At 38.9% G+C, this 24,706-nt stretch overlaps 1 protein-coding gene and 1 long non-coding RNA gene across 2 annotated transcripts in view; one reads left to right on the top strand and one right to left on the bottom strand.

The window, feature by feature from the left end:
* Window positions 1–179: 179 nt before the first annotated feature.
* Window positions 180–8,341, bottom strand: LOC135211242 (chitin deacetylase 1-like). Its single transcript, XM_064244511.1, has 5 exons — window positions 8,185–8,341; window positions 2,984–3,120; window positions 2,593–2,749; window positions 2,071–2,229; window positions 180–1,846 (listed from the first exon to the last, which is right to left on the bottom strand). The coding sequence occupies exons 1-5, from the start codon at window positions 8,219–8,221 to the stop codon at window positions 681–683; spliced, it is 1,656 nt and encodes a 551-aa protein (XP_064100581.1). The 5' UTR covers window positions 8,222–8,341; the 3' UTR covers window positions 180–680.
* Window positions 8,342–21,071: 12,730 nt separating this feature from the next.
* LOC135211241 (uncharacterized) overlaps window positions 21,072–24,706 on the top strand; it is a 191,284-nt gene continuing 187,649 nt past the window's right edge. Inside the window, exon 1 of the long non-coding RNA XR_010313647.1 lies at window positions 21,072–21,216. This is a non-coding gene — a long non-coding RNA (uncharacterized LOC135211241). The remainder of the gene's footprint in view (window positions 21,217–24,706) is intronic.

The raw sequence follows: 24,706 nt of genomic DNA, 5'->3' as shown, positions 1-24,706 counted from the left end.
AGTACAGCCTAAGTAAGGTCTGTTAAAGTTCGTCATTGCCATCCTTCTCAATGTACTACGTAGTATATAAGAACTTAATGTATATACAGAAGATAGAAATAAGCAATGGCAAATGTAGGGTAAACAATTTCCGATAGTTAAGACTAAATTTTAGGGGGAAAAGACAATAAAAGAGTGCATTTCCTTTTAAAAATGTTTATTTAATTGGAAATACTTTAAACGAATAACAAGAAATAACTGTACACTATAATACAACAGTAATAGTCATGTGTACAACACGTAGTACAGAGTCAGACACTCAACTTACAAGAGGCAGGACAAAGAAGAGTTAGTACGTGTCCCGAATACTGTTGTCTCTGAGGCAGAAGAGAATCATAAAAACAGCATTTTTCTCTCTAAAGAACTGATTCAGAGATCATCATTTATTTTCATCTAGGCTGAAAAGGGGTGAAAGACGACTGTGAAGAGGGAACTTCAGTAATGAATCTCTATAGATTTAGTGATTACGTCTGTATTCAGGAATCTTATGTTACTGTCTGTTTATCACAGGCATAATGGTATTGTTTTTAGAGAGACATAAGTAACATGTATGAAAAAGTTTAGGAAACTTGGATGCAATCTATTTTTTATGAATACTATGAGATTGGGTAAGTATTAGAGAAAAGATCAAGAGAAAGGTTTTAGAAATCACTGAATCCGTTGCCCAATGGGTCATACAGCCAGGGGTATGTGCGCGGACACTCTTCACAGGTGTGGAGGAACATTTGTTCTTCGTGAGGGAAGAGACGAGGTACCTTGCTTGGGCATGGGTTAGGAAGTGAGCAGTAGGGAAGCCCCGGAGCCTCACATTTGCCCTTCCATTCACCAAAGTTCTGGATAGCAGCGATTTCGGTTGGGAGTTCCATCCAGTTGATGACCTGCTGCATGGTGACAAAGTAGTACTCACCACTCTTGGCAGTTTCAGAAACCCAGCTAACGAACTCTTTCAAGAAGTCCTTGCGAGTTTCAAAGAAGGCAGCTGTGAAATGAAGACCAAGAGGAGCACGGTTGGTGCTGTAGTGACGAGCAAGATTGTGTTCCAAGAAAGCACGGAATTGCTTGGGGTCATTGATGTTAGCACACTGATCAACATAGTGACAACCTGTCAGTCGCTCATCAAACTGGGGATCGTCACGACGATCAAGCTCATTCATTACCATTTCCCAGACAGTAAAGTTACGGGATGGGCAATTCTGGTCAGTACCCAGGCATTTGTGGGGCATACGATGCATAAGAGTGTAAGGCCAAAGTGGAAGACGTCCAAGCGGAGCAGCAATAGAAGAGTCATACAAGAAGCCCCAGTCAACCATCATCTGGAATTGCTGGTTTCCACCAACACGACCGTTAGGAACACGGAGACCCAAAATTTCACCGGAGGTGATGTTGGCAAAAGTTTCGATGATGAGACGAGATCCGTCCATTTCAGCTTCATAGTCAGAAGCAGTGAGGTTAGTCCAGTAGTATGGGTCCTTGTTGCTGGTGATGGAGTTAACAGCAATTTCGTGTCCCTTGCGGTGGAGTTCTTGAACAGCAGAATAGTTGGTGAAAGCATGAGATACAAAGAAGGTACCCTTGGCTGTGCAGTCATTACCCTTGTTCTTGGTGGTATCCTTGAAAATGTCCTGGAAGATTCTGAAGTTACGTTCATTGATGGCTCCAGTGAAAGTAACAGTGATCATCTGTGGGGTCTGAGATGGGAGAAGTTCACCTGGGATGCGAGTTCCATCAACAGAGCAGAAGCATCCTTGTTCCCATCGGCAGGCTCTTGGATCACATACATCAGCGCGGTTGGGATCCTTATCAGGGGCTGAAATCACACGATGATTTGATCATTTATTTGTTATTAAGGCTCTAAGGTGTAAACATTAAACCTATATTTTTGTACATTTATAAATGTATTTTGTAGTACTGCAACATTGCTGATGTAAATGACAGACTATCATTGCTGGTTGCAATTTGTTGGCAATATAAGTTTCTCAGTATTTCATGAGAGCAAATAACTGTAAACAATAAACTGTGTTAGGTACTCACTGCAGATGTTTTCATCAGACCCATCAGCGCAGTCAGGGTGGTTGTCACAGAAGCGTTCCTTACCCAAGCACTCTCCTGAACCACATTCAATGTCAGTTCCTGGGCAGTTAGACTGCTCACCATCAACAAGTGGCCAGCGAGGGACGGGGTCTCTTGGTTCTGTGAATTTGATTTTTATTTTTTACAGATATGTAGGAGTAATGTATTATGTATGATCCAGTGCATTTACATACCCTAAGTTTAAAAGATTTGCGGATGGCCTGTGCTGAGGCTAAATAGTCTGTTTTGTCAAGATTTTGCTTTTGTGTTTTGAAACTACTGACTGATCCATATATCTCAACAAAGACTCTTCGTGGCATTCACCTTGCTTATAAATTTGATAGACATGTTAGTGAAGATTCCAACAGGCCCAGCTATTACTAAACAAAACCTCATCTGTTTCTCACCTTATAGTGGTGTTAAATCTATAATATTCGAATAGTATCACTTTGTCTTTTGGAAAGGTGAAATTCAAATACTCACTGTTTACAAGGTGACAGTTCTTGACTTCTCTTCTGATCTGGCAAATCTGCAGTTTGATATCGAAGGCCATGCTGGTCTGGCAGGTACCCTTGCTGAGGGCCTTCTTGCCTCCAGGAGCTGGGATGCAACGGTAGTACTCGCCGCATTTTTGGTTGTACTGAGAGGAAATTAAAAGAACAATAGCAAATTCATTCAAGCTGACAACATACAATTTACAAGGAAAATAGAGTTCGTCATCTAAAGAACCAACTCTGGTTTAGGGTTTAAGGAAAACAATATCATGAGCATGTTAATGCTTGCATCATTTGCTACCCAAATGCAGGATATAGCATAGAATTGTTGAAAATATACGAAACATTGCAAAAGATCCTACAATATCTTAGCATCTTACGTCTTCATCGGTGGCATCGGGGTCCAGCTCTATCCTGAAGAACTCATTCTCGAAGCGCCCTGAGCAGTAGTAATCTACATCAAGTTCAGCTGTCTCGAAGAGGTTCGGGGCTTGAGCAGACACATATCCCACCAAGACTGCGAAGGAAGAAGAACCCATTCATTGCAATATATGTCGTGTTTCAGCTTACATTGTCCCCACATATCCCCAAAGTAACAGTTTCAAAATTTACGCGGTAGCATAACACAATCGCAATTGTTTTTCCACGTCCGTGCAATGTAACGTTTACACATACGTATAGAAGGTTACACTGGTTGCGCCCAACTGTTGTGATTAAATTTGCACAAAATATTGTTTACCTGAGATTTTTTGAGAAAATGTTTTATTTCATCGTTACTTAAGATTCATTTGCCGACTTTCAGTGACCGCATAGTTTTGTAACAAATAACATGGCCGTTCATTTTTCTTGGAACTCATCGCCTCCTTGAATTTACCAAACCCTAAATTATCCCTCCCTGGCAATCATCCACCCAAGCGCTAAGTCGCTTCCATTCTCTTGCGTTCGTGGAAACCGGCCTCTAAGCTGATGCAAGCATTTTCCAATCACCGGTTCTTTCACATGCATTCAATTCTAAATTCTTCATTGATGCACAACGCTGCCTAAGCAACGGTCTTTTCCAAAGCTAAGAACCAAAAGATTTTACGTCACGGCATCGAATCAGACGCCTAAAACTGAAATACAGAAATAACAGGATTTCCCAAGAGAGAGAGAGAGAGAGAGAGAGAGAGAGAGAGAGAGAGAGAGAGAGAGAGAGAGAGTTGGCTTTAGCTGTAAGATCAGCGCTTGCGCAAGACGCCGAGAAGTTAACCTTGAGACACCTTTGGTGTGTCTTCTGTTAACCGGTGTAAAGCTGTTTTTTTTCTATTCTTTTTTTTTTTTGGGGGGTGGGGGGGGGGGGGTGGGGGGGAGCCACTAACTTGCTCTGGAATCAAATACTATTAACAAGAACTCGACTCAGTATTAACAAGAATACATTTCATGCGAGCGAAGATTTAGCTCGGACAAAGGCTGCAATATTTTTACATTTTGTTCCTCTGGTAGGTAACGAAAATAAGAGAACTCAGTCAATCTGTTTACTTCAGGGAACTTCCCTAATTAGACTGACTGCAAGTTTACCGATTCCAACTCCCTCTCTCTCTCTCTCTCTCTCATGTTCCCCTTATCGCTCACAATCGAGGCCCGCCTTCCCCAACCTCTTCTACACCGTTTACTTTTACTCCCAAATAACAGGTCTCGTATCAGTTCTGATGATCGACGAAAGTCTCGGTTTACGGCAACCCCTACTGATTTCCATCTCTTATAGTCTCGTAGCTTGGCCTCAACAAATATTGTGACTTCTGCGAGATCCTTGTGATACAAAAGGTGAATATATAAGAAAACAAACGTATTAATGGTTATAGGAGAAGTTATTTGCTCATGAAAAGAACGGCCAAACGTACGAGAAGAGAACGGTATCTGGTGAACGAACGTGTTCATTGACATTCACCGAGAGCTGGTCAGGAAAAAGAGGTTCCAAGTCAAGAATGTAAATAGTTGCCAATGGGATGGCAACACTCTCCCGCCACTCTTCTGAATGTACAAAAAAAGAAGAAAAAAAAATGGTGGTAGCCTGCCATTTTGAGTGATGATGATGATGATGTTGATGGTACTTAGTATGATGACAGTAGAAATAAAGTTTTGTTGGAACACGCATTAATAAGTTATCGAATTTTACTTTAATATTGGTGTGTCAAACTGCATTTAGATCGCCATTCTCTGTGGAGATTTTGGCTACCTTTCAAACGCATGCATATACTGCATATGTAGCACATGTGCTTGCTTATGAAACAAAAATATTCTAGAGTGTTTATGCTTGACTTGGGGATGTCAGAATCCAAGGCGTAAAGGCTGTCAGTCAGTCATTATACGGAAAGCGGCCATCCGCCGGTGTGTGAATGGTCAGAAACGGTTTCATGCACGTATGGCTGGCTGGCGCCTAATTTCCTGGCGAAAGAGCAGCCGACTTTCCCCTTCTTGATTTCCACCACTTTCAGCCTGAGCCACTGTAGGCACGACTCTATCTTATGAAAGTTGAGGTGAACCCTTACCTTTAAAAATCCGGATAACGTAAGACTGGCTTTAAAAAGGTTGTTGGTGCGTGTGTGTGTGTCATGCATTTCTTATAGTTAGTTATGTTCTAACAGTAAGTGAAAGGTAAGAAAACGACAACCACATTGTTTCTTGTTTGAGCGATACGGTCGAAGGCGATTGCTAAAGATTTTCGCACGCATAAGGAAGGCATCCAGTCACGTTATTTCAGCTTTCACCACATACTGCTTCAAATTATACGTTCGCAGTAACAGTGAAGCAAGGCTGATTCTATATATATATATATATATATATATATATATATATATATATATATATATATATATATATATATATAACTGCAATAAGATCTTAGACTTTATTGGTCGGGGTCTTAGCATACAGGGAATGAAAGAGGCGATAAGGCACCAGGAGAATACGATTACTGCACATTATCTTGCTTGCAATTTTGGTGTAATGCAACATGAGATTCAGAGCAATTGCAAAGCAGTTACCCACAAGGCCAGAGGAGGGCGGGGCTTTAGGTGGCAAACACCTTCATCTCAGACTTCTAAATCTTTTTTTTCTAAATTGCGTTGTTATATACAATACATGGCACCTCAGACGAACCATTCCTCACCTTTGTGGCCAAGTCAACTTGAAGCTGGAAAGATACAATAATATCCCTCTAGCTGAACGCTTTCACGATTATAACAGATTTAAATCATATGCTTTATCGGCTGCACTAGATGCGACCGTGTGAAGCAAGCAGCTTTAATTTTTAACTAATAGATTTCAGGGAATCGCCTCTGTATGTATTTATATATCATATGTCCGTTTATAGAGTACCATTGATTATGGGCAGTTTTTTTCGAAGTGACTTATATGCCTTTCCATCGCTGATGAATTTCGGTATCACATATAGACATACTACATACATACATATACTATATATATATATATATATATATATATATATATATATATATATATATATTTATATAGATATTTATATATAATAATATTATTATAATATTGTATGTGTGCGCGCGCGCATCATGGCAAAACAAGTTATTACAACGTGGAAGCCTGATTTGTTGTTTGTGAAGTAAAAGTAAATGTTTCGACGCAGCCAACGGGGTTTGGTCAACGGTGGCAACACGGAATCTTTGTAAGAGCAAGTGAAAGTGCTAAATGAAAGTAGTTTTTCGTGAGGGCGGACAATGACAATGTTCGGTCCAACCTCGGTGCACGCAGACAAACGCGATTGCAGACATGTTGAAGTTTAACTACGTGCTGTTGTAACTGTAATTGGACAGGGTGGGGCGGTGGAGGATGTTCCGAACTATTATGAAGGTTGTGAGAGTAAAACTATATAACAGAAGAACGTCAATAGAGACAACCGTACATGCAACATAGGCCTATATAAATAAATAACCAAATAAGATATACTTTTGGGTGACGAATAAAAACGGAACTGAGAAAAATGACAATTGGTCCTTCTACCATGAAGATATCGGTAAAATTCTTCATAGTTTAAACTTTGATCAGCGAATCTCTCTCTCTCTCTCTCTCTCTCTCTCTGTGGTTCAAGCGTTAAAGATATATAAAATATTCTTATAGCTTGCCTATCAAGTATACCGTAAAGCAACTTCATTTTCCATTTGGTTCAAGTTACCAATAAATGTCTTTTTCATGGCATCGTTCTATTTGTTCACCTGATTTTTTGTGTACAAGTATACCATGAATTAGATATGTCTCCTACAAAGTCTTTCCTTTCTCAAACTTAGACAATCGTTGGTATTGCCGGAATTGAAATGATAAAAGAAACATATCGGTAAAAGGCGACATTTTTAGAACATGAGGTTAGACAAAATGCAGAAGATTACGAAATCTATGGAATGGAATTAAATAAGGAAATATGATTTTTACAAAGAAAAATTTTATCGTGATTTTTTTTTTTTTTTTTTTTTTGGTGGGTGTGTGGCGGAAAACCAGTTCTAAATTCGTGTAGTATATGTCTACATTAATCCTTCCACCCAAACGCGCTACCCTACTCTAATTATGAGACTTTTTTTGTTATCACAACACGAAAATTTCCAATTGGTCAAAAACTTTTTGGTTTCTTCATGAACGAAATTAGGGCGTGGTAGCATCGGCGAACGCTTCGAGATTAAAAGTTAGTTAAAGGAAATGAATTCTAAATGGAAGTAGACTAAATTATGGTCCTATGGTTCATCAAACTATGAATGTATTGAGTCATAACAGATAGGAATAAGAGGTCTTTCGTAGACAAATGAGAAATGCTTCATTTGTTATCTATGAAAAAGCTGAGATGTTGCGTTTTAACAGATGATAGAATCTTCAAGCAATGGTATAATGAGAACGAAATTAATCGCGAAATAGTACTAACGTTGGAGTTCTGTACTCTTCAGAAAAAGATCTAACTTCTTTCCTATCGGGTTGTCTTTCACTTTCACCTCGTCCAGCATCTTAAACCTCGCTCTCCTGGTGCCACGCAGTCCATGTTAATTAACAAAGCTGAGGGAACGAAATGAGATGACTATTGGCGTTATATTCACCTCGTAGCGGAGTGAGATGGCATGGAAAGCTCTTGGTTTCTGGAAAACCCGGTTAAAATGCGAGCTCCATCCAGCGGAAGATCGACAAGCGCGAGAAAGGGATCCGAAAGAATGAAAAGAAAATAACGTGGAAGAGAGGGTTGCTGATTCAAAGAGTTTCACTTTTGAAAATGATTATTGCCTTACATCTTCCTTCTTAATCCGTCCCGCACATAGTTGCTATTTTGACATTTCTTGTCTTAAAAAGAGAATATGCAATTTGGACTGATACCGAGACATGTGTGGCTCCAGGAAGGAGGAGGTAATCGAGAGCGGTTTAGCGAAACACATTTACACACCGAGGAAGATTGAATCCCCCTAATTGCACTTCACAGATCTTTATCCTTTTCCGTTGGGTGACAGCAATCTTTCCTCGTGTTGACATTCACACCGTCTTGTCACAAACTTAGTTTGGGTTGTACGACAGACATGGCAGAAAAATGATCACTCACAGAGGGCGAGAAGGGGTGTTGTAACTCGACGTATCATGGTGCACTCCTGAGGTCCAAGAGTAACCGCTACCTTTACTTATATACCAAAAGGCCACGCATGCGCAGATACCGGCCGTGACGGGCGCTGCGCACCTCCCCCGCCCGGTCACTTTCACCGCCCGGAAGGGTCGAGGCCATCGTACCAGCTGTGACCTCTGTGATAGTCCTTCCATGACCTCGTCATGTACTATACAGATGCGTATATTGGCTACAGGGTACCAAAAACACTGTCCTGAAGACACTCCTCCCACTATAGGTGGCCTCCTATGACCTCGTGCAGGTAGGGCTGGTGCGTGTCGGTCGGTGGGTAAAGCGATGGGGCCCCGCCCGTCACCTGGCTAGTCCCCGCCCCTTTACCGACATCACTTCTCCCCCGAGCACTTTGCCTGGGCTAAAAGGCAGTCCTGGGCTGGCAGGACAACTAGTCGCTCCGTCCGAATGCAATGGAGTTTGTTTCGATGATTGCCATTTCCAGTTAAGATATGATGCCTGTACTTCCTTCTACACAGACAAACCATGAGAAGGTTACGAGAACCAGATCTGATGACCTTCATTGGAAAGAGGAAGGCGGAACTCACCTTTAACATAGCCGATAGAAGGACAAAGAACTTGCCAGTAACTGTCAGGAGGAGGAAGACGATGTTCATTCTAGAACAAAAATCACTCTAAATTCGTGTTGTTATTTGTACAGAACTATGTATGTAAAGGTTGATATATGTTTATGTTTATACAGAACTAAAATAAGTTTACAGCATATTTAGTATACTCACCAAATTTCTCTCTCTCTCTCTCTCTCTCTCTCTGAGATTTCTAGGTTGTAAGCTGAAAAGATTCATGTTGATTACAGATTACCTTACAGACTAATGAGAAAAAAAGATAATAGATTTTACATGCGCAGACAATAAATGGGCCCAGAAACTATACACCAAGTATTTTAACAAGAAGAAATAGATTGATTTTGACATTGACCAAAAATGTTGAATTTCTTCACAGAATGAGGTACCGTTATTGGTTACAAATACACGAGTCATAAAAGAACAGAAGCAATCTTTAACAATGCACAAACGCAAACCCACATGAGAAGAGAGAAGTACATCATGGGTTATGCAAACGGCACCACAAACTAAGTTTTAAAGGCGTCACTTATTTACCTTGAGCAGAATTTCATGAGATAATAATAATAATAAGAGTATGACAGTAATTATTATTATTATTATTATTATTGAAGAGAATGGCAGGAATAACTGAATTTATCTTTTATTATTATTATTATTATTATTATTATTATATAAAGAAAGGAAGAGTTTCATCACTGAGGTATAACTGATCTTCGAACTCCTGTTTATGGAAGGTCCATAACGAAGCTCCGAAGACGTTGCTTGCCAGCATTAACTTTGGAGGTTTTAAAATCCCTTTCATTTCCGTATGCCTTTCGATGTTTCTCAAAGGAACCTAGAAGAAATTCGAACCTTATATTGTATATGATCGAGTAATTACTAGATATATGTCGTACTGGCGGTTATATAGATTACACACACACACACATATATATATATATTATATATATATATATATATATATATATATATATATATATATATATATATATATATATATATATATATATCTAGTAATTACTCGATCATATACAATATAAGGTTCGAATTTCTTCTAGGTTCCTTTGAAAATATCAAAAGGCATACGGAAAGGAAAGGAGTTTTAAAGCAAGCAACGTCTTCTGAGCTTCGTTATGGACCTTCCATAAACAGGAATTCGAAGATCAGTTATACCTGTGATGAAACTCTTCCCTTCTTTATATCTAATATGATAATAATAATATAAGATAAAGTCAGTTAATTCTGTCATATATATAGTTTATTGAAGTCGCTAGCCTATCCCCTCCACCACCCTAGATGCGACCATCTAAATTCGACCTACTCTCAGGTATATTAACTATTTTTTTTAGGAAACGGGGCTAAATTCATTCTCGCCGACATGTGACCACTTGTGGGAATCCCGCCGGTGAGGTGAGGCTAGGAACACCTAGACAATTTCTTGTTAAAATTTAACCGCAACCGAAGTCCATTATGTTCTGACCAATAACTTCCAGCTCTTCATTTAAAAGGTCACATTGCACATCGAAAGACAGGTAGGTATAAGACGAAGGATGGAGTGGAATTTCTTCATCATGTAAGGGAGGAGGCTTATCAAAAGTCAAAGTTTGTGAGACATTAGAAATATCTTTTCCGAGTGAGCAACTTGAGCCGCTCAAAGGTGAATCCCTAATACTACTAATAAATTCATCATATGCTTGATCGCTGATTTATAAGCCTTTAGTCAAGGCAAAAGATTAGATGACCGATCGCTCAATAGTAGCTTGTTGCTATTGTGGGCTGAAGGGAATCATTAATTTCAGTCATTATTTTTGCATGAAAGAATACTTTTGTTTTAATTTAGGTATTGCTTTTTAGAACTACCTCAATTTTGTGGATTTGTTTTTCAGAAGTATGTTGTCCATGTTGAATGTCTCGTTTTAATCAAAATAAATCTAAACGAAATGGGGGCTGGTGGAATGAGAATGATTTCTGAGAATTCTCTGAGCAACTTTTCTAGGAAAAGCAGGTTGACTGCAACTTACAAGTTCTGTCCTTGAAGAGTTGCATAAGTAGAATCTGTTTTCTCTTCTTTCTTCAGCGGCGAGTACAAGGATTTGAATTCTCGCTTTTTGCAAGTCACCGACACTTGCGTTTTCAATTTTCTGAGGAAGAGAGAGAAAGAAAGTGATGAAGACAAGCCTTTCTACGCGTCGACGAAATAAATTACCCGCCTCGTGCTGTACGTGCAATCTGTTCCTTGAGCACTAGAAAATCATCCTCGATTACTGTGGGTTTGTTTTGTCTCCGTCAGCAGAAACTGGTTCTGTCAAATTGCATTTGATTTCAGGCAGCTTATCTGTCAGTTGCTGGATTACAGTTAACAATAGCCTGCATCCCAGAGAATTCTACGGCGACTGAGATGACGAGTGGCGGACTTTCCTGGCATAACATTTTATTGTTCTTTTTTGTTAAAGGTTAACTTTTTTATTTACTAATATATATATGTAACTTTCTTCATAAAATTAGACTTAAGAAAACGTAAATATTCTCTCAATAAAGTTCATTAATACATAAGTACAAATAGATACACTCTTTTACTAAAGAGTTGTTGCTTTTCACTTTATCGCTGAATCAAATCGCGTAACGATGTTCTTTTCCTGCAGACTTGCGGTGCGATGAAAATGGAGGTGAGTGACTGGGGATGTGGGTCGCCTGCTGTACTGATTTTAGTGTCGCCACAGAGCTTATCTTTTATGCCAAGTTACTCTCTCTCTTCTATTTGTATTTTTCGGATAAGGTGATCATAGCTTTCTGGAATTCAGTGCAATGTTTAATTAAGTGCAGCTTCGTTTAATGTTCCAGATGGAGTCTCTTTTTATTTATTATTTTATTCTTAGAAAATGGGGTACGTGTTTAGAGTCGAGTCACTTAGCGCTTTCCTGGAAAAATGTTCATGGTGTGGGTTTCAAAGCTAAGTTGAATTAAATTCAGTTTTATTAGTCTTCTTTTCTAAAAAGTTTGATTTCAGTTTTACACGCCTACCCGACAAGGATATCATATGACTTTGGGTGGTCAGGGAGTATAAAATCAATTACAAGGTAACTTTTTTCCTCTCAGCCTTTTGCATTACCTGAGGAGGAGAGGAGAAAACTAAGATTTAAATCAAGTTTATCTGAAACTTTCAAGAAGCTGTTGGACTGTAAGAAATTACTGTGATGCCGTAACCGTATTAATATTGAATAGCTTTAACGTAAGAGAAAACAGGAATCGTAAAACAAGCAGAGAAATAAAGGCGGTGGAAACTTAGAGCAGAATTCGTAGAAGTGATCTAAAGAAAGGGAGGTTGTCATTTGCTAAAGGATTATCAGACATTTATTTAAAATGAAGTGTAGTTGATGAACATAAACAAAAAGCTGGGAGAGGGTAAAGAAAGAAAGAAAAAATTAAACATAGAAAGCATAGATAAGAGGGCGCTCAGTGTCTGAGCACAGTGTAAGGAGGAAGAAAGATCTATTAATTGTTGGCCGATGAAGAGCTTTTATACTCGCTGGAAGCGAGAGAACAAATTGGTAAACAGTAGACCAGGAACAAAATCTCATAGGGGCCTTATTTTAAGGAGTTCGTTCAACCCATACTACAGAAAAGGTAGTTAGTATGGACCCTAATCACTCCTAGGTAAGTAGTAGTCTCAAATTGTGGTATCACTTTGTTTCCACAGGGGTATTTTTGACCCGGTATGAAATGACGCAAAATCAAAATTGTAGCATATATCTAAAGCTTTGATAGGGGAGATTAAAACTGTCATAACTCCACTTCCACATACAATAAGTGAATCATTCAAGTGTCTATATGTTGCTGACCATTAATTTTGATAGGCTACATCAGCATTTTAAAGCTGTAATAAAGGTATTTAACCCGCACATGAAGATCACACTGTGAATGAGTACAAGAAACTTCAGACTTTGCTATATCTTTTTGTAACACTATTTTCATCAAATCTAGATTTTTTTTTTTTTTTAACAGACCAAATTATTCCCGTTGGCTTCCTGTTTATATCTCTGATATGCATCAACTTGACAAGGCTCGTCCTCATGTGTATGAGGAGTTCATGAAAGGTAACCATACAGTCATCAGGCCTGCCATTTACTCAAGCGTCTACTGACATGGTCCTAAAGCAGTCAATCAATTTGGACTCCAAGAAAAAGGGTGGCATCAATGGCATCTCAAAATGGGCAGAGACTCTAGAAAGAAGGTTCTTAACAAGCCATCAGTGAGCAGCCATTACTACCGCAGTAAAGGATATGTGTGGTGTGGGAGAAAGTGAGGGACCTCACAAGGAAAGATCACCATCCAGAATAGCTAGAGATGAGGAGGATGTGCTAACTATACTGCACCAATGTTCTATAGGAATGATCACTAATCCTTTCATGTATGATGAATCTGATGCACTTATGAATCTTGTTACTGGAATGGTCATGCCTGCTGATGGAGCATCACAATTACTTAACACCCATCATGAAGAGGCTGTGGAAATGACAGAATTTGTTGAACAAAGGCTTAACCACAACAATGTCTCATTTTGGGATCCTATTTCAAATCTCAAAATTAAGACATTGGCAAGAAAGGCAAAGACATGCAAGGTCAGAGCTTCTGCTGAAAAAGCGATAACTGTCAGTGCAGATCGAAATCTTCTTAACCACCTTGTGATTGCTGCCAAAGGAAGGAATGTTAACCTGAGAGATGTGCTAGGGTATGAGCTGTCAACAGTTCCCTTGTCAATAGCTCACATAGATGGGACTCTAAGAAAGGCAAACAAAAGTGTTCATCTAAGTGAGTTGCAGGAGAAAGGTGGTGTGGAACCCAAGCTCCCACTTCCTGACTTCTCTACCACATATATCACTGATGGGATGGCTATGATCCAAATGATTAAATCAGGTAGTGCTTCAACATTTGGGAAACTTGCTTCCACTCATTACAAGACACTAACATCATCACTGAGAAGGAATGGCTATAGCAGAGTTGACATTGTGTTTGATAGGTATATACCCAAGTCTATCAAGGCTGGAGAGTGATCAAAGCGAGGTGCATCCAGTGCCCAGGAAGTAAGAATCCAAAGTCCAAACACGCCAATCCCAAAGCAATGGCAGAAGTACTTAACAAACTCTGAGAATAAGCGAAACCGCTGTGAGTTTCTGGTCAAAACATGTACACAGCTTGAACAAGATCTTTTACAAGAGAGACAACAATTGGTGATAGGTGGTGTTCTCAAAGATGACAATGACAGGGCTGTTTAGATTACTCAGGGTCAGCACATTGCAGTAATATCACTTAATTCAAACCATGAGGAAGCAGTCTTCTCTTACATGTCAAGTATGTACCCCTGGACCATCAAAGGATTATCATACAGTCAGTCACCTGACACTGATGTTGCTGTCCTTTGCATAACACATTACAGAGAACTCAACTGCAGGGAATTTTGGTTTCGAACGGGAGTTAAAGACAACCTTCGGTACATTAGCATACGTTCCATTTCACAACAACTTGGAGAAAAGATTTACTCATCATTGTTAATGTTCCATGTAGCAACTGGGTGTGACTCAACAGACTTCTTGGCTGGAATTATTAAGAAGAAAGCCTTGAAAATACTTCTTTGGCAACATTTATCAAGAGGCCCTTGCAAAGATCGGAGAGTCCTCAGAAATACCTGAAAATGTTCTGACTACTTGTGAGACGTTCATTTGCAACTTGTACACAGTTGCAAAGGAGGCAGGCAGTAAAATGAACGATGTTAGGTATTGGATGTTCTGCCAAAAGCAAAATTGCAATGAAGGGCTTCCTCCAACCTCTGACAGTTTTCTTCACCATATAAGAAGGACCAATTTCCAGGCGTACATTTGGAAGAGGGCTCTTGTCCCCATCCAAGAGTTACCTCCTCCAGAGAATCATGGATGGGAAGTTCAAGATAACACTCTACAGCCAATTCTAATGACAAAAGACCCAGCACCCTTTAGTTTCTTGGAGCTGGCCCATTTTGGTTGCAAAAGTTGTAGTAGACCAGACTGTGTGTACAAAGCCAATGACTTAGGATGCACTGAAGCCTGCCAGTGCATGGGCAATGAGGAGCGCCAAAATCCTCTGTCAAATCTGTTGGATGATGATGAAAATTAGTTGTACTTTTTGTTCAGCAGTAGGTGTATTCATTTCTCTTTAAACGGCTCTTCAGATTGTATCATCATCTGTTTATCTTGATATATATCTGTGGATTATTCTGCTATGGATTTAATAACAACAGTTATGCATACTGAAAGTAAGCCATTTTCTGCCTTGTGCTCTATTTTACCTGGATAATGTTATTGGATTTAGTTTTTTCTTTTTCTTATAATTGGCAATTCGGATTTAAGAAACATTAAGACCTCACTATTTCAATATCTGTTACAGTGCTTAATAGGTCATAAATGATAAACTAAGTTTTTGAGGGTGGAAGATCCTTAAGATCAGATGTGCATTATTATAAAGTAATTTTTCTCAGTGTAATGACTTTGAGTCATGCAGTAAAGACAGTGAGTATAGTGTATTACAATTATTAATAATTGACTTCTCTGTTAACTAATCAGTCCAAGCATTATCAAAATGTTTGAAAAAAAAACTCATGAAAAGTGACTGATAAGATAAAACAATTAATGTTTAAAGGAAAAAAGGTGATCCTCGAATGTAGTCATATGCTGTTTTTATTAAGAAATAATTGTTTCTTAACCCATATAAAAAAGGTGAAAGTTTCCAAAGTGTTGTTATTGTGAAAGATCATTTTATAAACTTCATTTTGATATCTTAAGTACCCCTCTAGCATGTGTGAAACTTCAGATATGACCAACTAAATTTCCCCTACCAGATGAAATATCGATTTTGCGTCATTTTACATTGGTTTATAAATTCTCCTGTGAAGAATAACTGACACCACAATTTGAGACTACTACCTACCTAGCAGTGATCTAGACTCTAGAGGGTCCATGCAAACTACCTATGGTATGGTGTCAGACCTTTTCTGTAGTGTGGGTCGAACGAATTCATTTTTTATGGGTCCTTGCTCCCGGTCTACAAAACCTATTTGGAACACAATAAGCTGTAGGTCCCGTTGCTAGGTAACCAATTGGTTCCTAGCCACGTAAAAATATCTAGTAATCGTTCGGGCCAGCCCCAGGACAGCTGTTAATCAGCTCAGTGGTCTGGTAAAGCTAAGATATACTTAACTTAACTCCTGTTGAAATATGTATTTAAAGCCTAATACTAAGGTATATGAAGCTCTTTACATGTATACACGTATACTTGTATGCACGCTTTATTTTTTGAGGGTGTTGAGAATAAATGGTACAGAAAATAAATGTCTGAGAATGATTTTTAAAAATCACGATGGAAAATAAGCCTGCGTTTGAATAGGCAGGCGGGAGAGACTGGTCTGGTGTAAAGATGGGTTTGAGTCTAGGGTTTGTTACGTCCCCGTAGCTGTTCAATATCTCTATGTGGATGGAGTGACGTGAAACGTTAGCAAGATGACAGTAGGTGTCAGTTGAGTATCGTGAGGGTAAATGGAATTCAGGAAGTTCGGGCAATGAATGTTAACATGGATGGCACAAGAGTGTGACAATTGGTTTATACAAGTATGTGGCAGTAATTATGACGAATGGTGTTAGGACGAGAAGGGAGATGAGTCACACCATAGATGACGGCAGAACGCTGGCAGGATTTGCTTTTCTCCATATTAGGGGATAGATAAAGCAGGTGAGGTTGCTTGCTCCATTCATTTCTCACACCCCTGTTGCAACCACCTATAGACTCGAGCCACAACCTTTCACTAACGAGACAAGTATCATGGATTGAAGTAGTTAGTAATATATATATATATATATATATATATATATATATATATAATATATATATATAATATATATATATATATATATATATATATATATATATATATATATATATATATATATCTATATCTATCTATCTATCTATACTATCTATATATATATATATATATATATATATATATATATATATATAGATAGATAGATAGATAGAGCCGTGGGTCCTCATATCAAGGAAAGCGCATATAGCTTCTTGACATATCATAAACTTGTATCTAAAAAAAAAAAAAAAAAATGCAGTCTATCTAGAAAGATATACATGGCATTTATTTTCTCTTAAAAAAGTGACCATTCTTCGGGGTCTGAGTCATGATTGGAGCAGGAAAAAAGAGCAATCGGAATGTGAAAGACGCCTCGTTGGCAACGCTGGGTTTCAGGAAGTGAGTTGTTAAAAAGGGGAGGAGAAAGACAAAAAAAGGAAAAATGCATTTATAAAACAGCAGAAAAGGGAGGATTCGACATTGGCATTAGACAAACCATGAAAATATAATTACTCATGATACAGCAACGTTAAAAACTGTGAGAACTCAGAGACAATTATAACTAGGCAAGCGAGCAACGATTAAAAGATGAAAAACTGTACTCCGTAAGACCAAGACTCCAGATTTCGTACTGGAACCTGAAATTGATTTCTGTGAAAGCCTCCCTTTTGGTGTGAAGGGACCTCAACCGTAAAAAGCAGTGGCCATTAACAAGATCTTTCCTGGCACCCACTTGTATGAAGGCGAAATTACTGCTACTACATCGAATTTGCTATAGCTCTCTCTGGTTCATTGCGGATCCCTTTTATTTATCTGTTCAAGTTTCGTTTTTGTGAAAATCTCGTTTTTACACGACATATAGCGGTTTCTAAAGATGTTGGGTTTCAATTTGATTCAAGGGAGCGCAGTTACTTGATAGACTATTTCCCTCGTAGATAAGGGTATTTTATTAACGAAGGGCCAACCGTTTATTTTAATATAAGCATTCGCCTGTTTTGTTATGACCCTTAGTAGGTTGAAACCTTCGTTAGTGGAGAAAACATTTCTTTTTCATATGAATTACTTTCTCCTTTACTTTCGAAGGCTTTATCCTCTTGCTACAGGCAGAGACAGCTTTTCAAGTGAAAAAATATCTAAAGAAAGAAATTAATGTACCACAAATCTTTCAGCGCTTTTGAAGAGGGTAGACTCGTTCTATGGGCCTTTCTGGTCTTTCTAAGGCAGTTGCCAGATAACTTAATAGTCAAACCGCAACACAAATCCTCAAAAACTGCGGCAATTGCCTGAAAGTAGTAATTTTTTTTTTATCCAACATGAAATAGTGATTGGATAGATAATTATGAGTTGATAAAATGCTTTAGTAATGAAGGAAGTGAAATCAGTCAACCAAGCTCTTGTGTGCAATTATTTAACGAACAACGAAAAACTCTATTACATACGAAAATAAAATGGAATACTCAGTCTTCCATGCTTGGGAACACTGTAAAAGCCATTACAGCAAAGAGAGAAGAACCCCTGTAACAAAATAAAACATAATCTTTACGAGAGCATTGCAAAATGATAAAGTTCTTTTGTTTCATCTCCAAGAACACTTTTAATCGAACTTTTCAAGAGTTCCTCACTCTCCCATTTAGGATTATAATGTTTTCTATGAACACTTCAATCGCGTTCTTTTTTGGCATTTTAGCTCCGTCAACCTTCTCATTGAGTGGGAAAAATAAATTTGACTATTTTTTTTTTTCTTTTCATCTGTCCACCAGCCTGTGGTCCTCGCGCATGGCAACACTGCGTCCCTGGCTTTAAATAGTTACGCTATGTGTAAGTTTTAGGTAAATAAAAGGATAACTGGTTGTACATTTGCAACTGAAGAGTATTTTAATAATTTACTGTTGAATGTATAGTTCCTCGCTGGCCGAGTGGTTTTCGAGCTGGGCTGCCAATCCGGTGGTCTCAGGTTCGATTCCCGGCTCGGCCAACGCGGAATCAGAGAAATTTATTTCTGGTGATAGAAGTTCATTTCTCGATATAGTGTGGTTCGGATCCCACAATAAGCTGTAGGTCCCGTTGCTAGGTGACCAATTGGTTCCTAGCCACGTAAAAATATCTAATCCTTCGGGCCAGCCCTAGGAGAGCTGTTAATCAGCTCAGTGGTCTGGTAAAACTAAGATATACTTAACTGTTGAACGTAAGCTGCCTTTTCGGGGTGGCGAATGGAACAGCCAGACGCAGTGGCGGGAAAATTGCTTCTCTCGCTGTTCACTACTGCAAGGTGTTAACTTTATTGGACCACACCTACGCTGCTGCTAAGCTACGTAACTTGGTTTATGATCTTTTTATTGAAATTTGCGTCTGGCTGTTCCATTCGCCACCCCGAAAAGGCAGCTTACATTCAACAATAATAACAATATCCTATTTCGAAGATTAACGGTGTAATTCGCATACAGTAAATTATTAAAGCACTCTTCAGTTGCAAATGTACACCCAGGTATCCTTATATTTACCTAATAAAACTTACACATAGCGTAACCATTTAAAGCAAGGGACGCAGTGTTGCCATGCGCAAGGACCACAGGCGGGTGGACTGATGGAAAAAACCTCATATTTTGAAATCAATTACCCTCACCGTTTAAATTCCTGTCTAGTGTCTAGACGGCGACAGGCTGTTTGATCAACCGACTGGTAATATATATATATATATATATATATATATATATATATATATATGCTTTAAAAAATATTTATTAAAATCCAAAATAGACGTAGATTCAATCTACGTCTCTCCATTAGAATAAATATGAAACGTTACATTTGTAAAAGCCATTAAAACGGATTTACTGATGCCGCGGTTTTATTTCACCAAAGTAGCCCAGTTTACGGTAAGTAGCGACACCATTTCATAGCCCGCGGCCATCAGTTGAAAAGTAGCCCCCTGTTGGGCGGGTAAACCACGGGTTTGGCAATACTGGATCATCATCATCATCATGCAGAGAAATTTCCTTGTATTAGGGAAATACAGAGTCCAAAAGAAAAACAAGGAAAATAATTCGAAATCGATAAAATAGGCAAATTTTATTCGAAGGCTTCATATTCACGAAAAGATGGTGTTGACAAGAATCTACTTGAGGAATTAAGAACATAACGTTTTTCCTTTATTTACAGTGCTAGTGAACAGGTTACTTTCAATTGAAACAATTCTTCAAAAATTGTTTTCCTCTTTTCAATTACCTAAATTATCAGATGCAGGGTGAGTAACTGAAGCTGTATTTATTGTGCAGTCGAATATCATAAGTGTTCCATAGTCCATACCTTAGTTGAAAGTTACATGAAAGATTGTTATTTGAAAAAATTAATTCCATTACCAAAAATGCACAAGTGAGGGACCCAGCAAACTTTCTTCCTTTACAATTTACTTAGGTGGGAGAGTTGCCATCTCATTACGAACTAATCATGGCATTGATAAACAAAAACTTCATAATTTCCGACTGAAATGCCTAGACTTTTATACCGAAGGGGCAGCTCATATTTAAAAGAGATTTAATTTGTCAGATCCAGTTCTGCAAAGCCTGAGCGCAATAGATCCTGTAAGTGTTTCGTCAAAATCAATTCCATCAATTGCTCCATTAACGACATTTTTTCCAAGATTAGTCGCAAAAAATTACATAAATGAACTTTATCATGAGTGGCGATTACTACGCAACACATAGATACATTTAGAACCTAATGAAGACACGTCAGTCTTTGTTTAAAGTGGGCAGTATGAAGAAGGGTGATGATACATACAGCAACGTTCCCCCTGATTAATACTACCTTTATCGGAATGCTCCACGCCAAGGAAACTTACAGAAAAGCACCCTGCTATGATTTTAAAATAAAACAGACTCATCTTGAACGTATAACAAGAAAATCTTTTACCTTAAACGTTTTTCTTTAGTGTTAAGTGAGACAGCTAATATTTGTTAATGAACAAGGTTGGCATTTTAAGAAGAATATATTGCTCATATACCATGTAGTACAGCAATATATAAAAGAAGGAGTATACTACCAATTGCGCTTTCGTGTTATTTCAACACATTTTCGAGGCCTACCTGGAAACTGTTGCAACACGAAAGCGCATGGTACTCCTCCTTTTGTTTTTCCTGTGGCCCTAGCTAAATACATTGTCACGAGCTATTTAGTGACATAAGCATTATATATATATATATATATATATATATATATATATATATATATATATATATCAGCATTCACACAACAGGGAAATTTTGTTGACCGAGACTTTTAAAAGGAAATTTAGGCTAGTCCATCTGGCAATACTGCTGTAATCTGTCGGTGTCGGAGTGACACTTCGAGTCTGTAACTGTTTCATTCTGTTGGTGGACGTCCGTGAACTGATTATTGACTGATCACGGTTATCCGGTTGCGAGTGTTATTTGTATTTTCAGTGTTATGTACCGGGTCAGCTCCCTGATGAGGATGGCTTTGATTATGGTAAATTATCCACATTTTTTGTTAATAGCCTAGGGTATTTCTACAGAAGCAATCCGCGGTGGCTTAGACTATGGCAATTGACTGATTCCTATGTTATTTGAGTTACTGTACAAGATTTAAAAGTAATATCCATTCAGCCGGCTGTAACTAAGCAGTAATTGACCTTTGAAAGTTACATAATAGCCGCACCAAACTCAAAGGTATATTAAAGTTTAGTTCCAACCAAACGAAAAAAATATTCCTTACAACCCTTGTAAAGCAACTAAAATAACATAGAAAATGTCAATTGCCATAGTCTAAGTCACCGAAGAGCGGTCCTATAGGAAGGTACCAAGTATTCGTTACTGTGAAGGAAATGTAAACACAGCCGCCATGTTTAAATTCCCCAACCACCACGGAGCCATATGTTCACTAAGGGGGGGGGGGGTAAGGTGGAAGGTACGGCAGCGTTGCCGAAATGCCGAATTTCCCCCCGATTTGCCGAGAAAAAACTCTACAGGCGGAGAACCAGACCTTCAATGCCGAGAAAAAATCGGCCTGCTTGTTCATGCCGAGAAAAACTCGGCATTCTTCGAGGGGATTGATTTATCGTCTCAAATAAATTTGAATACTTTTTTTTAAATTAGTTAATGTCTTTTTATGTAAGATTGGGTAGAAAATGATTATTACTACATTATTATTACATAATATATGTGTAAATGATTCTTTAAGAGATTCCACTTAATAGGCGTTGAAAACGTTCAACCCTTCAGTGACAGTATAAGGAAATTAGCATAAAACAGGATATTAAATCTGGAATTAGTAAAATATATTCTCAAACATACTTATACCCTGATATATGAAGAAAAATAATAAAATTTTTTTGTTTTATTTATATAGCCTATATGTTCTATAATGTTGATTATAAAACTGAGTAGGTTACGTATCTACCTATATTTGTGTAATTTCTGTTTTAAAAAGTTTATCTATAAAACTTAATATGTATATATCATTGTTGTTTTGGTTGTAATTGTGTATATACATAGCTAATATATACTTTTGTTGAATGATGCTGAATATAAATCGATGAGGTGTTGCATAAGATTGGTTTATTTTCTTAAAGTACCCCTGGGCCATAAAATGAATTCCGTTTTCTATAAGATGCCGATTTTAGTATGCAGAGCTATCGGCAACGCTGGGTACGAGTTGTCTTAGCAGCACCCCACTGAATAGTAACATACCTTGACGCAACTTTTGGCGAAAGCCTAACACTCACTTTCCTAAAACATAATAATTAAGAATAATGTTTGGACCTTACCTTAAAGGGGTGGAGGGTACAAAGCAGCAGCTGCTTTTAAGAATGCGTGGAGGCGGGTCTTGGGTTCCTCAAAATGCAGCTTGAAATAAGCAACAGCCAAGTACCCGACGAAGTTATACACTCTCCTCCCGTATCTTGGAGTCGACTGAATGGGGGCAAAAGACCTGCTTTCTCAGGAGGCCGTGGTCCTGGCAAAAACCGATTAGTCGATCATAATTACCTGAGTAAAAGGCAGAAAAATCTTTGTAACTCATGTAACAATTGTTACATGAAGTTGGCAAAGAGTTCCTGGTGAGGGGCTGGGGCGAGCGTGAAGGAGATGCAGCAGTGGATGTCATGGCGGCAGATTCAACAGTGTTGGAGTTCTAAAGTTAGGAGGTGGCAGGAGGCCAGACCGTAGAAAACAGGGTAGGAGAGGTGGGGTGGAGTAGTAAAAATGCTTTGATGCTATTGGTTGAGGCAGGGTGGGGCTGAGGTAAATGAACAAGCACTTAACAAGAACAAGCACTTAACAAGATAAGTTGGCAATGTTAAGGGTATTAAAAGTAAATGGGTAGCTAAGGAACTAAATGTAAATGTGGGATGGGTTCAAAATATGAAATAATACAAATACATATATAACGGGCCCAGGAGGGGGTGGGATTTAAGTCCTTGGTGGTAAATGTGTAATAGGGCCTATAGTTGTTTTAATAAATACAAAAGACCAAATTAAACATAGGTTAGCATATAACAAAACTAATTAAACTTGTAGGGGATGTTGCCTGACCAGGGGTGGGGTTGGGCCTGCTGTAACCCCCCTTAAAGAACCAAACCAACCTAACCTAGCAGGGGATGTAACCTTACCTAGTAGGGAACTTAACCTAGTAGGCAATGTTGCCTGACCAGGGGGCTTTGCCCCCCGTACCCCCCTTAAAGGCCTAACCTAACCTAGTAAGGAATGTAACCTAACCTAACCTAGTAGGGAATATTGCCTGACCAGGGGGCTTTGCCCCCCGTACCCCCCCTTAAAGGCCTAACCTAACCTAGTAAGGAATGTAACCTAACCTAACCTAACCTAGTAGGGAATATTGCCTGACCAGGGGGCTTCGCCCCCGTACCCCCCCTTAAAGGCCTAACCTAACCTAGTAAGGAATGTAACCTAACCAACCTAACCTAGTAGGGAACATTGCCTGACCAGGGGGGCTTCGCCCCCCGTACCCCCCCTTACAGGCCTAACCTAACCTAGTAAGGAACGTAACCTAACCTAACCTATTAGGGAAATACTAGGCCTAACTTAACCTAGTAAGGAACGTAACCTAACCTAATCTATTAGGGAAATACTAGGCCTAACGTAACCTAGTAAGGAATGTAACCTAACCTAACCTAACCTAGTAGGGAATATTGCCTGACCAGGGGGGCTTCGCCCCCCCGTACCCCCCCTTAAAGGCCTAACCTAACCTAGTAAGGAACGTAACCTAACCTAACCTAACCTAGTAGGGAAATACTAGGCCCAACGTAACCTAGTAAGGAATGTAACCTAACCTAACCTAGTAGGGAATATTGCCTGACCAGGGGGGCTTCGCCCCCGTACCCCCCTTAAAGGCCTAACCTAACCTAGTAAGGAATGTAACCTAACCAACCTAACCTAACCTAGTAGGGAATATTGCCTGACCATGGGGGCTTCGCCCCCCGTACCCCCCCTTAAAGGCCTAACCTAACCTAGTAAGGAATGTAACCTAACCAAACCTAACGTAGTAGGTAACCAAGTAGGGAATGTAACCTAACCAACCCCCCCCCCCCCCCAGTATCCACCCTTGAAGAACTAACCAACCTAGCCTAACCGGGTAACCCCCTTCAAGGAAGTAAAACTAGTAGGTAAACCAACATATAACAAACTAAACCTAAGGGTATGTTGCCTAACCGGGGGAGGGGATTCGGCCCCCAGTAGGTAAAATGACATATAAACCTAACTGTGATGGGTGTGGAAGTGTTGTAAAATGTTAAAAGTAACCATACATAACTGCATAATAGTAAGGAAAGTGGAAAGGAAGTGTAAATTGTAATGTCTGTAAAACTGTATAATGGAATATATTTAAATGTAGGTTTTATAATAATAATGGCAAACTATATATTTATATGTTATATATTTAAATGTAGGTTTTATAATAATAATGGCAAACTTTAATCTAGGTATTGGTATCGGTGAGAAATGCA

The sequence above is a fragment of the Macrobrachium nipponense genome, chromosome 4 (assembly GCF_015104395.2).
Source record: "Macrobrachium nipponense isolate FS-2020 chromosome 4, ASM1510439v2, whole genome shotgun sequence".
NCBI classification, from domain to species: Eukaryota; Metazoa; Arthropoda; class Malacostraca; order Decapoda; family Palaemonidae; genus Macrobrachium; species Macrobrachium nipponense.
The sequence above is the reverse complement of the archived record's forward strand: the minus strand, read 5'-3'. Positions and strand labels throughout refer to the sequence as shown.

Excerpts from the sequence above, each read along its gene's own strand:
- LOC135211242 (XM_064244511.1), bottom strand. The coding sequence starts at position 8,221 with ATGATACGTCGAGTTACAACACCCCTTCTCGCCCTCT. Across the intron at positions 2,750-2,983 it reads CCGATGCCACCGATGAAGAC|TACAACCAAAAATGCGGCGA; the intron begins GTAAGATGCTAA and ends ATTTCCTCTCAG. Across the intron at positions 2,230-2,592 it reads GAACTGTCACCTTGTAAACA|AACCAAGAGACCCCGTCCCT; the intron begins GTGAGTATTTGA and ends TCAAATTCACAG.